Source organism: Argiope bruennichi, chromosome 10, assembly GCF_947563725.1.
Source record: "Argiope bruennichi chromosome 10, qqArgBrue1.1, whole genome shotgun sequence".
In the NCBI taxonomy this organism is placed as follows: Eukaryota; Metazoa; Arthropoda; class Arachnida; order Araneae; family Araneidae; genus Argiope; species Argiope bruennichi.
The window spans coordinates 68,050,696-68,066,157 of NC_079160.1; the positions used below are offsets into that span (position 1 = coordinate 68,050,696).

The window sequence follows — 15,462 nt, forward strand, 5'->3', positions numbered from 1 at the left end:
TAGCTTTAATGCCTGACAATTTAGCAGTATCATAGATATAAAAATATATCAAAATTACTTAACTGGAATTGAATATAACAAATATCCTTGGTAAACCAGATGATCACCAAAAGTGACTGATTCAAATTTAAATAGTTTATCTGAATTATGAAATGCAGTAAGTTGGGTGATAAAATAATTCTTATATATGTCCTTTTTCATTTATATTATAAATATTTGCAACAGAATTTGTATTAACAGAAATGTAATTTTTTGCTTATGTAAAATTTTTTCCTAATCAATATAGATTCAATCTAGTATTGTAACTGTGAACCAATTTTCCATTAACTATGCTTATTTTTCTCAAAAAACATCTTTTGTTTGGGTAGACAACTCTATGCTACACCTAATATGCTAATATGCTAGACACCTAATATGCTATGTTGGCTTTACAGTTACATATATTTTAACAAAACAAAATCAAGTGATCAGTCTTTAGTTTATATTATTTTAATGTCGCTACAATGCTTGTTTTTATGTCCAATAATGCTTGTTTTTATGAACTAGTATATCATATTTTAATAGGCTGAAAATTATACTGAAGATTTTAATCATTGATATTAGTTAAAATATATGTTTGTTTTCCCCTCCCCTTTGCACTATAAATCTAAATATGCAACCAACTAACATCAATTTTTTAGCAGAGAGGTTTTCTCTCCTTTTGGTTTCCATGCAAAGCAATTAATATTGTTTAATCTTTGATTTAAATATTAATTCAATAGCTTGTATACTTAGCAACACCTTTATCTTATTATAAACAGCCATAAGCAAACAGTCAAACATGCTTTTTCAGAATGTTTAAAAAATTTTTAAATATTTATTTTAGAGTTCAATTAATTATTCTAGCTCCATTTCTATACTCAAGTTTCTCTAATTAAAGAATATTCATTAAATTTTCACTCCTCAATTCTTGAGATTGAGGAGTAAATTGAGATTTTTAAAATCTAAATTTACATAACTGTATGTTATCTGATTGTATTATTTATCATATATATCTGAATGTTTAGACAAAATTTCATATAAATCTGTTGGTTACCGAGATTGTAGTTTATAGCTGGCTTGAGCATTTTTTCAGTTTGAAATTTAAAAAAATTGCAGTGCATCATATCAGATTTATTTGGTAGCAATCTTGTTATTTCATTACCAAATCACTTCTAATCTGCATTGCTTTCATGCTGCCTTAAAATAGTTTTTTGCTTTTCTTAGTAAAATACTGAAAAAACCTAAATCTTGGTAATATGCAATGAAATCATTTGTTCAGAATTCAGTCTGTTATTTTTGTAGGATTTAATGTTTTAACTTGTTTTATTGAAATAGGTAATGATCTTACTTTATTACTAATCTTTATGTAAAGAATATTTTGTACTATTGTTTAATATTTGTTCATCAGAATTATTTTTCTCTGCAATACATGTATTAAGTTTTTAATAAAATTATATTTATATGTTTAATAATTTAATTCTAGATTTGGAATGAATCTAAGAAAGAAGCTACATTTGATATGACTGAATGTAAAGAACATGGAGATATTACAGAGAATGGTTGGTTATGATTACAGTTATCTATCTTTTAGATGTTATCTAATGCTGTAGATACTTAAAATCTCTTTTTCAATTAAAACATATACATATTTTGTTTATTGTACTCATACATAGAAGAAAGCACATTTAGATGTTTTTCTTAATCTATTTTATGTTGATTCAGTTTATTTCAGATTTCAATTCCTGATATTTTGATTTAAAATTGTTAGTTTATATTATATATATTTGTATCAATTCATTCTTTTTGGAAATTTATATGCAACATATTCATATAGCTAAAAAAATCTATACCTTTCATTATAAATGGGTATTTATTGAAGCATTCTGCATATTTATCTGTCCAAGATAAAATCCATAAATTTTGATCATAAATATCTACTAAAATTATTCAGTACATAATGGAATTTAATGTCTTAACTAATTCTTTATTCCATCTTCACAAATCTTGTTTTGTGCACATATTACAAAAACTTGTTTAGAAAAATTTTCAAGAATATTTGAACTTCTGGTCATTTCGTTCCAAAACATGATAGCATGATAATATTTTAGTATATTTTTCTTTTATTTTTAGCATTTGCTTTTATTTATATAGCAGTGATAATGCACGCTAAAAAAATGTATTTAATACTATCGCAATGTTAAAAAATATAATAAGAATATAAATAGAAAATTGTACAGATGTAAAATTGATACCACTGAAAACTTACTTTTGAAATCAAAATTATGTATATTGCTATGAAAAATTCTCAAAGAATCTACAAAATTCAACAACTATCAATGGATCTGATTTTGTATGCATATGGTGAGACTGCTATGAAAAATTCTCAAAGAATCTACAAAATTCAACAACAATCAACGGATCTGGTTTTGTAGGCATATGGTGAGACAGTCCAGCAAGTTCAGTAACAAAGAAAGACATTTATTCAACACAAAGTCATATACACTCAGATAGCAAAATATAGCAAAGTACTGTTACACAAGAATAGTACTTACAATGAACAAATGCACACAAGCAGCAAATTATTAGTAAACAATTATAGCAGCACAGAATGCTCAGACAGAAGTCTGCAGAAAGAGAAACTTCACACACTTATTCGCATCTCTCCAAACATCTGCTGTTCTTTACTATCCTACACACTTCAGCTGAACCTGCCTGCTGTCTTCCTAAGGACTCAACTATATGACTGGCTATTTAGCACAACTCAATGCTGCCTAAATGCTTGTCTTGAAGATTCAGCACACAACTCAATGTTCAGCTCAATTGATCAACTTTAACAGTTTCCTGCTTTATTAGAAAGATTGTTGAAATTTGCATTCTTATGTTCCTATTAGCAACATTCCTGTTGATTCTGGAAACTTCCATTTTGTTGCCAAGCACAAAGGTCATTGATCTGTCATTCATTCAGCATCCATCAGAGATGTAATAAACAACTATACTTTAAAGCTATTATGAAAATTTTTTAACATTTTGACTCATTTTTAGTAAAAAAAATCTAATTAATATTTTCAACATCCTTTCTTATTGAACACTTATTATTCGAAAAATAACTGTGCACCATAATTAATCATTCTAAGTTGGATTATCTTCTTCTTAGAATTTTTGAACAGTTTTGTTCATTATGCATATAATAATTGACAAATCTATATGCCAGCATGCAAAAATTAAGATGTTAAAAGTCAAGTTATGTTAAAATAAAAAACCTATATATTTTTCATGAACTTGATATACTCTTGGCTAGATGGAAATCTTTTATATTACCTTTTATGTGTATGACACAATTGAACCCTATTCAACAATCATTTAATCAAATATTTATTCTTCACTTTTTTTATTTATGTTTGAAAATCATTTCCTGATAAATATAATAGGAGGATTCTGATAAGCCCAGGATTTATTTTCATAATTGATGTTTGTGCAACATCAGGTTACTTTTGTGATCTAATTGTATCACAAATATCATATTTTTCAAAAGTGCATTTATTGACTGAAACAAAATAAAATATTATTATTTACATCACTTTAATTCTTTTTGAAAATAAAACTAAAAACTAAATTTTGCAATTAATTTGAGAAATTTTTATTAAATAATTCTTTGAGATATTTCTTAAATTATAAAAAATTATTCTTTAGTCAATATAAAGCTTCAATGTTGAGTGTTTCTGTTTTCTATAATTTTGTTAAAAAAAAAAAAATATGTTTGGTTTCAGCTAAAAGTTTATCACTAAAGTTATCACATTAATTAGTTTTATCACTTCCATTTTAATTTAAAGTTCAAATTCTAAGGGAGCTGACAGAAAATTAGGGAGATAGAACAATGAACAAGGCAGCATAATGTTACTATCATAGTATGAGTCATATAAATAGCAAAATTTTAGCGAGCATTAATCCTCTTGAACCAACTGGTCGCCAACGACATTACTAAAATCATATCTCTTGAATCTATATTTAAGGTTTCTTATATTTTATTTGTGATTACCTCCCTTTTCTTATTGATTCATGTTATTTATTAGATCCTTTCAAATGCTTTGAGTGGAGCTCTGATGAAAAGTTTTTATTATATGCTGCGGAAGAAAAACAACCAAAAAGTGTATCTTATTTTAAAGATGTTTCTCGAACTAAAGAAGAAACTGATAGTATAATAAAGGTAGATTTTTATTTATTTTATTTTATCTTTAAATAAATTTATTCCAATATAATAAAATACATATAGGCAGACCAAAATACAAATTTTCAGTTTGTAATTTTCAGATATATTTTATTAGTCTTAAAATTGTGAACAATTTCAAACTTTTGATTTATCACTTGTAGTAATTTTTATAGTTTCAGTTCTGTGGTGTGTTCTGTGGCATTTTTCTCTAATATATAAATATGAATAAATTTTAAATATATCTCTGCGTTCTATATATTCTATTAAATATATAGACAGTATCTAAATAATTCCATCTCTAATTTTGATTTTTTTTTTTTAAATTAAAATATTTAGCTGCCCAAGTGAAACATTAAAAGTTTTTACAAAAAAAAAAATTCTTCTCTTCAGCAACTAAAACCGACTAATTTATGAAGATTTGAATATATTGTTGTTTTAAATGATTTTTGACAATTTCAGCAGTTGCCTCAAGGAAATACCATGCAGTAATTGGCACACTTATGGTCTAAAATAATGGTCTAAAAATATGATCTGAAATAATTATATTCAGAGCTTTATAATTTGGTTAGTTTTAATTTCAAATGAGTGGATTTTTTGTTTTGTTTTGTTTTAAGAATTAGAATATGAGGAATATTTTATTTAATATGCCTAATACAACAGGTGAGGGAGAGAGAGACGATGATAATATAAGAATATAAAAATTTAAACTTTATAAATTTATCATAAATTTATTTATAAACAAGTTATTTATTTATTAACATTTTATGTTCTGTTTTTATTCTTTATTTTTATTTATTTATTTATTCATTTGTTGACAGGGGGAAGAATATCTCTATAGGGAAGAATGGGGAGAAGCATGTGTTGGCTGTCATCATACAGTCTTATGTATACTCGAAATTGAGACAGGACTAGTTCAAGTTTTGCCTACTAGTAAAATTGGATCGGACATTTCATTTGGTCAGGTATTTTAATTAGAAAACATTGATTGTGATTAACTGGGTGGATCTTACCCCAAAAATTATTTTTCAGTTCATGAAAAACATTATAGATATTTTTTTATTATTTATTTTTATTTAAAAATCTTTTCTTAACTAAATAAATTTATAGGTATAGTTTTTTTTTTTAATTTTTCTTTTATCTTATTCAGTGAAAAATGTATAGATAATTTTCATTATTAAATTTATTTTATTTAAAATAATTTTGTAACTGCACATTTTTGTTGAAATTTATTTACTTTTGTATTATTTTTGGGTTGCATAATTTCTTATTGTCCATATCAATTTTATTTATCAGTAGAATTGTGTGTTAAATTCTTTTGAATTCTGTTTATTTGAAAATCTTCACTTAGCTAGACATCTTAATAAAAGAAATATTATAATTATATGTTATTACATTGTTGACTGCACATATATAATATAATGCCATTTGTTAAATCCAAATAAATTAGTTTATTTTCATTACATTGAACTGTGAAACTAATATATTTTCATTAACAACTTTTAATAACAATTTGTTATCTAATTTTATGTTAGGCCAGATGGGGTCCAAATGATGAAACTATAATTTTCATTGGATGGAAAGAGTTCCCTTACAGATTAGGTGTTTGGGCTTGTAGGAATAGGAGGTACATTTTTGTTTTTTTATGGAACTGAGGTTCTGTTTTAAATTTAAAATTAAATAGATTCTGAATTTTTTTTAGATCATTCAACATTTTTTTAAAACATTAACTACAAAATTCTAGCTCAATAACTGAAATTAAAATTAAGTGCAATTTGTGATGTTCTGCATTATTGTTGAATTCATGTGAAATAGTATTATCATTTCAAATACCTTTAAAGAATAAATAATTTTTATGACTCTTGGCTGAAAGTAAGTTCATATTTGTTGCACTCAACTAATGACTTCTGACTTAAATTACATATATGTTAATTACATAATGTCTTTTTTCTTGTTAATATGATAAAAATCTTCAAATATTATTTTAAAAAATCCATTTATTAACTGAAACATTGTCAGCTATTCAGGTTAAATCATGATTAACCCGGCAGGATGCGTGCTGTGAAACGCAACACGAGGACACACATGGGGTGTCAGCACACCCCAGCTATAATAACTGGCATAAGACGAAAGAAATCAATAGAATTCTATAAATTAATGAATTTTATAGTAATTATAGCCTTTTTCTTTAAAAAAGAATAACTGAAAAAAAAATTTCATGTAAAAAAATAATAAATTCACTCACCTTGTTTTTTTTCTTGTTGAAGGGACTTTTAATGATATCGACTCTAAATTTTTCTTTTTTGCTTATAATTTTCACTATAATCGAAACTTACGCATTATTGTGAATAAAAAGAGTGATATTTATTAAATTTTCAAACTTATTAGGGTGTACATGGATCAGAAACATTAGATTGTTTGCAGTTTGTACATACCGCTTCAATTACTGAATGTTCTCGACATATATTTTTTTCACACTTCAAACACGTAGTTTTTGATTTCTTGTCCTTTTCTCTTGGACACAAGTAGCATCTACGGTAGCTTAATATTTGCTTTTTTGCTTGTGGTTCATCCAGAAACTGTTGTTGTTTTTGCCTTGATTTCATATGAGGTTCTAAAAGTGAAAACGCTAAATCCTTCAAGAAATGCCTGCTGTTTCTGAATTTTTCAGATGGGGTTTTGGTCGATAACTGCAAAATCCTTGAATTTATTCCCGTAATGTTTAGAAGTGAAAAGAATATCACCATAGGCCACCGGTTAGATATTCTAGCAACAGAGCAAGATCCTTCCATTTCATCGACAACATCTACTGCTCCTTTCGTCATGTTATAGAATGTTATTACCTCCGGTTTTTTAAAATCTCCTGTACTTTCATCAATGTGATTATCATTATGCATGGTTGACAGAAGATTTACACAATTGTTCTTTTTCGTCATGTAAGAAAGAATCATTATATTCTTTTGAAACCCGAAGAGAGTTATATGTGCTTCTCTTATTTTTATGCGAGGCAAATTCAGGTGGGATAGCTTTTCTATTCTTACGTATTGTTCCAACAATAGAAATTTTTTGTTTTCGTAAAAATTCGGCTCATTCATAACTGGTATACCAATTATCTGTGGTGACATTTTTTCCAGAATTGTATAACGGAGCTAGCAAGCGTTTAGCTATTTCACAGGAACGGTTATCTGTCTTGTAAGGGCCATCTAGCTGCTGACCTGCATATATTTCCATGTTGTACGTGTAAAATGTTGTAGAATCGACCAAAGCAAATATCTTCAAACCATATCTTGCTGGTTTCTTTGGCGTATACTTTCGAAAGGAGCATCTGCCTCGAAACGACTCTAGTTTTTCATCTAATGTTATGTATTCACCTACATGATATGACTTCTGACAGTTCCTGATAAAATGTTCAAACAAGTTTCTTACTGGTGCTAATTTATCAACCCTTCGTCTGTCATTCCGAGTTTTGATATCATCAAATCGCAAGACATAAAGTATAAAAAGAAATTGCTTTTAGTTCATAGTTTTACGGAAAATATCTAATCCTGTGCCATCTGTTACCAATAAGTCTCTAACATTCACATGAGAAGATTTGTGCAATCCAGCTATATATAATAGTCCTACAAAAGCACAAAATTCTTCTTTTACTAAAGGTTTTGCATCTCTTTCTCTTTTGAAATTACCAGAAATACTTTCTACATAAGTATTAGTGCATTTCACAATCATTTCTATTAAGGAATCATCAAATATTAGTCTTCAAGCATCGATTGGCGAAGTAACATGTTTAGAAAATTGTGTATTGCCAGTCAGTTGTTTGATTATATTTTGTACAGGTATGTGTTTCTTATTTCTGAAAGGTTCTTTCTGCCACTTTGTAGTTTTATCTTTTCCGAGAAAAAAGCTAGTTTTTTCACAAACTTCATCATCTGAAGATCTGCATTCTTCCTCTGATTCAGATTGGTGTTTTCTGAAAATGTCTTCATTATCTGAATCCTATGTTTCTTCTTCAATGGTTTCTTCATCTGAGGAAACCTCTTCTAATAACTTCTGAAGTCTTTCCATTTCTTCATCATAAGTCAAACGAGGAAAAGACCGAACTGAACGACTGCAGGAAGCCATGCTATCGCACTGAAAAATTCTAACATGACCGCGCGCTCGGGGTGTCAGCACACCCCAGTTTATCTAACAGTCTAAAAATAGTTCCCAGTTTGCTGTTTACTTAAAGAATCTGTGGAATGTGACCTTGGAAAGAGGTACTGATAGACCCAACCACTTCGGTTCATGGGGAGGGAAGGTAAAAAAATATTTTCAGACGTGGGGTGTTTTGACACCCCGCGCGCGTCCTGCTGGGTTAAAGAAAGAAGGAAATTAAAAATATTAATTTTTGAATCCTTTCTTTCTTTCTCTCTAAGTTTAATTTTATTATATGATTAAACCGAATTTTTTATTCTCTTCAATTATTTGCATTTTGTTATATAGTCAATATATAAATTCAGTAAATAGATTCCTCATACATTGAATGCTTCTACTTAATATTATGCATTTTTTAAACTTCATTAAATCTGAAAAATAATGAAATGCTTTCTATTTTTTGGTATTATTTATATTTTTTTAAAAATCATAATTCCATTTTTTTTCTCAATTTTATTATTTTTGTGCATTATTTGTTGGAACAAGTATGAAATGCTTAGGTCATATCTCATATTGTTGTTATTAAATTTAATTCCTGCTTGGAATGATATTTAATAAAATATTTTACTCTAATATGGATGAGAAAGATTAAGTTAAATTAGTACAAAATACTTGTTTTCGGTATTTTTTTTATAAAGCCAAATTTTTTTATATATTATTGGTTTTATATTTATAGCTATTAAGGTTTAAAGTTTAATAATATAATAAAGTTCAGTAATTAATAATAAAGTTTAATAATATATTAATTTAAAGCTTAATAATAAAATAATTCATTTTGTTTTAACTTTATTGCTAAAGATGAAAGATATTATAAGATCTACTTAAACTTCTGTCAGTGGAGAAATCTGTTATTTGTAACTTGATTCTTTTTTTTATTATTATTATTTTAGGAGTGCTCTGTATGCTATTAATTTGGAAAGTAAAGATATAGGTAAGATAAAAATTGAATATAAGGCTTTCCTGTTTTACATGTTTTTCTATGAATAGGTTTTAAGCACTATATCTTCAATTTATATGTTTTTGATAATATTCCTTTTTTTTTTTTTTTTTTCTTCTTGCCTTTAATGTTGGTTTATTTTTTTACATATTGTACATTTTAAACATTAGTCTTATGAATATATACATTTGGCAGTTTATTAAAAAAATAAATATAAACATCTGCTTACTAAATTGTTAAATGTATGCTATTTGTTACATTTTAAAATTAAATATTAGCTTGGATTACTTGCTTCTTTAAAAGAATGAACCTAAAGATTATTTTCCTTGCTCTAATTATCGAAAATTGTATGATATTTAATACTTTTCATATTAATGCTCTGAGCATTTTAAAGCAGTATTGCAGTCAAAGTTTTGTCACATATAATAAGTATGTGAATCATTTCAGAAAAAAAGAAAAATATTTTAAGTATACTTATAAAGTTGTTGTTAAATATCAGTAACACTTGAATATTTTATCTTTGACTGCTTATATCTCAGTTGTTTTCCTTTAGTATTAGTGCAAAATATTCATTAAAATTAGTTTAGAACAAAAAAAAAACATAATCTGAATTTAAAATGAAAATCAGCGAATATAGTATATCTTTTCATCATAAGAAAACAAGTTACTTTAAAATGATTAATGTTTCCTCACTCTTGAGCTTGGAAATTATTGTTATGAAAGGAAACTATACTTGGATAATATATTTGATTCTCTATAATTTGTTAATATCGTTTATAAAAATTATTTGTATTTTTTGACTGAGATATTATAATTAATTAATGTCATTATTGTTGTTTCAAAAGATAATCCAATCATAGGTGCAGATTTATTACTTCAGAATTTATATTGTTTGTGTTAAAAACACAAAATTTATCATTTTCATGCATTACTAATGGCAAAAGCAGAGACACAGAAAAAGGGAAAATATTTGCTATGCTTTGTGAACTGAATAAAAAGTACATTTGTGATTAAAACTAAAACTTTTATTGATAGCATCTAGATGCCCCCGTTCCTTGTTAGTAACATTCTTGTAATAATATTTTAAAGGTGGAATATTCAATTTTTTTCGTATTTATCTTCATTGAATGATTTCTCTAATTTTATTATTTTCTTTATTCCAAATAAATGAGTTTTGCAACTTTCAACATTTAAAAATGATAGCAGTAGTTCCTTATGCTATTAAAATGATGCCAAAAAGTACCTAATTAAACAATGAATTACTACTAAAGGAAAATATCCATTGAATTGCGAAGGAAGATCAAATACGGGTTTTTTTTAATGTATTATTTTTTATTATTATTCATTTATTTATTTGCATGATGCATTTCATTTTCATTTGTATCTTGATATTTTCTATTGATATTAAGGAAGAAGAATAAGAGATTATTTATTTTCTATCCTCTTTCATTTCTAGAATGCTTAACTCCTGATGATAATATATGCGTTCGATCACCTCGTTTTAGTCCCAATTTAGATAGTTTCATTTACCTAGAGAATTCAGGTGGTGGACCTCATTTCAAAGGTGCTAAATTAAGAAAGGTATGTATGCAATACAAAATATGCATTCTAAATGCTAAGATAAGTGTTCATTTGGTTTGAAAGTTATGAAAAATACCATATATATATATATATATATATATATATAATGTTGATTTCTCTATCTGCATTTTTTAATTTTAATATTAGATAATATATTTTCTTTTTCTTTTTTAAATATCTTTAATATTCATTCTTGTTTATTAAGTTAAAATTTATGACACTTTTGTAGTATGACTGGAAAACTAAGAAAAATTCCACTGTTGTTGATCTTGTTGAAAATGCTTCTGGTAAGAGCTTACAAATATTATTTTAAAATTATAATATTATATATGAATTTCCTAACTCTTCCTTTTTGCTTTATTCTTGAAAAGATTGAAATAAAAAAATATTGTTAAAGAGTTTCAGTATTTGTGTAAAATAATAAGTAAGTCTGGTATTAAATTAATGGATTTCATATTGCTGTGACTGAATCAATAAAACTTTATCATGTGATAATTTTTAGTAATATATCTTGACTTTGTTCTTCAAAAATATGGCTTTTGTTCTTTCTAAAATATAGCTTTTAAAAAAAATTCAGGTCAATCTTGCTACAAGTGAATTTTGATTTAGAGTTTATTATATTAAAGATTCAATCTAAAACATTTTATTTTTTATAATTGAAAGAGACTAGAATAGAAATGTTCATAAATTTAAATGGTTTTTAACGGCTCAAGTTTTTTATCTTTGACTGTTGGAAAGTATAATTAATTCAGGGTTTGATTTATTTCTTTTGCATTTAGAAGAATAACTGAATATCAAATGATGCATTAATAGAAAAATGTATTGGAAAGACTGTTGTATCTTTGATCACTCTTTCTGTTACATGACTAAAAAAACTGATATTCAGTTTTATGTTTATATCTATTCATGTAAAACTGAACAGTTTATAGATATTTCCCATTATCTATAAACTGTTAGATAAGGAAAGTTAATTTTTAAAGTAATGCAAAATTATCTATTTTGCTTTATCTGATATTAATCATTCATTCATTATTTGAAGCAGGAAAATAATAGAATTTATTCTTCTTTCCTTTTCAAATTTATATAAACATTAATTATTTTGTTAATTTATATTTATATAAAATTATTATATTCTTTATTTGAGCATGTTTTAAACCAAGATGTAAAATAGTTCCTTGTTAAATTTTCTGTTTTTATAAATATTCTGTTTATTAGGAGATGAATTTCCAGGAATTTATGTGGATTATTTACCGGCACGATGTTGGTCAGAAGATGGGAAATATGTATATTTTTCAACCATATGGCGTAGTAGAGAGGTAATAAATACATTTCCTAAATATGGAGTTTCATCTATTTGTTTATTATATCTGCTTACTTTTATAAAATACATGTTTTAATTGTTATCAAAAAATTGTAAAAAAAAAGTTTATTATTTTAATAATAAGCTAACTTTATAACAATTTTGAATCTATTAATGTTAAAACACTCATATAAACTCCTTCATTTTGATTCTCTTTCAATTATGCAATTTTATGCAGTTTCAATTATGCCTCAGTGTAGCTTCAAATATGATGTAATATTTATAAATAAATATGATCATAAAATTAATGGAAGCATAAAACTTAAAAACTAATTCAAAATGTAACAAAAATTTGAAAAATGAAATATCTTATTCTTTTCAGCTAATGTTTATAAATATTATTTTTAATAATTTTACAGGCTATTGTTTGTATTGATGTGGAAAACAGACAGCTTCAAAAAGTACATACTGGTATGTTGTATTTATTGTCTTATAAATTTTTGAAAGGTATTATTCCTTCAATTTTCTTGAATTATTTAGATGATTCAACAGTCAGCATGAAATATATAGTTCCTTCCTTAAATCCGTTATAATTTAACATGTTTTAATGTGCAATTGGAAGATAAAAAAAAACGTTTTCCAACCAACGTTTTAGAAATTTAAGTTGTTTCTTTCATATAAAAAATATTTTCTGTGAAAAGTGATGTGTAAAAACACTTTTACATTAAAAAAACAATATTGCAAAAAATTATTGAAATTTTTTCTTAATTTTCTAATTTTTTTCTCTATTGATAAAGTTATATTATAAATATTTTTTAATCTTTTATCATAATTTCTTTCTTTTCCCATGTTGAATATTTAAAATTATTTTGTAATTTTGTTGATATTTAATTGGTTGTTTTATTTATTTATTTGTTTATAATTTATTTCCTTGTTTATTTATTATTTTGTAACTAAATTTATAGTTTAGTCATAAAATATAAGTAACAATTTTTTTCTCCCCAGATGAACAATTTGGTTCTTGTGATGTTTTAGATGTTCAATATAATATGATTGTGGCTGAATTCTCAGCTCCAAATATTGAACCATGCTTAGTAAGTTAAAAATTTATTCCATTTTTATAAATCGTAAATTTCGCCTTTTATTTGCCAAATTTATATGTTAATGTGTTGTTTTTTTAATGACTCAGTTTGAAAAGAAAAAGATTACAATTTACCTTTTTATAAATTTCATTAATTTATGTAGCTTGAAAATAATGTAACTGAAGGTCTATATCTGTAATACTAATAAAAATGAAGGCATGTTTGTATTGGCGATCTGCCAAATAGACCATTAAAGTTATAACGAATCTGGCTTTGGAAGTTGGGAATGTGCATCTAGCAACCCCTTTTTTTAAAAAAGAAAATTATTCAAATTTTAATTGTTTAAAAGTTTAAATCAAAATTTGATGATTTCAGCTGTTTTTCACCAATAACTACTAAAAGATTTATCACATAAAAATTACTTTTACTCTATTTTAAAACAAGGATTTTCTTTCTAATGGTTTACGATGTTTATTCTAATTTGTTTAATTATTGTGAATTGTAACCAAAATCGTTGAATGAGGAAGTTCTACATATTCTCAACATGAGACAAGGTGGAAGGGGAGAATGAACATAGAGGAAAGAGGATATTTCATTGTTTACTGATTAATTTAGAGGAAAGAGGATATTTCATTGTTTACTGATTAATTGAAAAAATAATTTTTTTCATGGGAATTGGATTTTTTATGAGTCTGTCCATTTATATTCAATTTTATTCATAACTTCATGAACAAACCTTCTTCGTGCTTTAATCTTAAGTTTTATTCTTTCTCAAAAGTAGCATCTCGTTATGTTCAAAAATTTGAGTTGCAAATTACTTCATCAGGTAACTTCTATTTCAAATTATTATTAGTGTTCAGCAATAAGTGCTGCTATAAAAAATGTTTGGATTTTATGATATTAAATGAGTGGATCAAATTATCATCAAAGGCAACTTTTTGGAGATAAAGATAAAATATTTGATTGTATATAATGAACTTTTTCATGCATTTATGATAGAGTAATTTTAGATACTTTTAATTCCATTAAAACCATTTGTAGCATTCTATGTTGTAGTAATGTGTTTATTATTATATATCATAAATAGAATTCATGCAAGTTTTCTATGCATTATTAATAGTTAGCTTATTAAGGATTTTTTTAATTTTATTTTATTGTGGGCCTTACTTTGCTTCTTATGTCATTTTTCCCCTAAAAAATTCTTTTTCTAAAACAAATATTCGGTATCCCATTATCTTTGGCTTCAGTTCTTGATATTTCATTTGCAATTTCAGGTACTTGCAATTCTTGCTAAACCAGTAACTTCAAATGTAACTTCTTTGTATGTTTTGATTTAAAGCTCAATTTTTTTTTCTAGTGATTTAGAAGAAAAAAATGCCTTTTATATTTTATCTGACATTAAAAGATTCATATAAGAAAAATTATAAAAATTGTTGTGTCTTGGAATTAAGTAATTTACTTTTTAATTGTTTTTATTCTATTTTGACTTTCTGGAAATTTGAAATAATGTTTTGTACAATGACTATAATCAATAACATTGGGCAAGAAATAAGGAACATACCAGGGTCCAATCTTGGTGGGCAGCATGAGGAGAAGAATGTATAGAACATTTATTTCATATAATTTAAGTTAAATATAATAAGAAGGAAACAAAGGAAAATGTGTTATCGCAAGTGTTATACTTTAACTACAACTTTGAATATTTGTATTTCATTTTTTGATATTTTTTGTTTGTGTACAACCATTTACATTATTATTCTGTAATGTTATTTGAAATGCTTCAACTTCTAAATAAATAATGGTTTGTGATTTTCAACATTTACTTGCATTAATTTTTAACCCAATTCATCTTTTCTATATGATCTTAATGGTTTTAATCCATACATAAATCTCTTTATTCATGACTTTTAAATAAACAGGATATAATTTTTCTCCTCTTCAGGTTATTGGTCAAATTGATGCAAAAAATAGAGCAACAATAGGATGGAAATATTTGGATTCTAATGCTCCAGTTATTCATTCTGATATCAAGTGGGATATCAAAAGATTGATTCCTACTGTTCCTAATAAAAAATATCGTATGTTACTATAATTAATGCCTTTCTTTACATTTGATTAATTTGACATTAAATATTTGCAGTAATTT

The 15,462-nt window shown here is 25.7% G+C and overlaps 1 protein-coding gene across 4 annotated transcripts in view; it reads left to right on the forward strand.

Moving 5' to 3' along the window:
* LOC129989258 (acylamino-acid-releasing enzyme-like) overlaps nt 1-15,462 on the forward strand; it is a 38,756-nt gene that overhangs the window by 13,207 nt on the left and 10,087 nt on the right. For all 4 annotated transcript variants that reach the window (XM_056097651.1, XM_056097649.1, XM_056097652.1 and 1 more), the window contains exons 5-15: nt 1,505-1,580; nt 4,092-4,225; nt 5,047-5,190; nt 5,761-5,852; nt 9,307-9,347; nt 10,810-10,934; nt 11,164-11,221; nt 12,150-12,250; nt 12,654-12,705; nt 13,240-13,328; nt 15,259-15,394. In XM_056097651.1, coding sequence (XP_055953626.1) covers nt 1,505-1,580; nt 4,092-4,225; nt 5,047-5,190; nt 5,761-5,852; nt 9,307-9,347; nt 10,810-10,934; nt 11,164-11,221; nt 12,150-12,250; nt 12,654-12,705; nt 13,240-13,328; nt 15,259-15,394 — 1,048 coding nt within the window. The remainder of the gene's footprint in view (nt 1-1,504; nt 1,581-4,091; nt 4,226-5,046; nt 5,191-5,760; nt 5,853-9,306; nt 9,348-10,809; nt 10,935-11,163; nt 11,222-12,149; nt 12,251-12,653; nt 12,706-13,239; nt 13,329-15,258; nt 15,395-15,462) is intronic.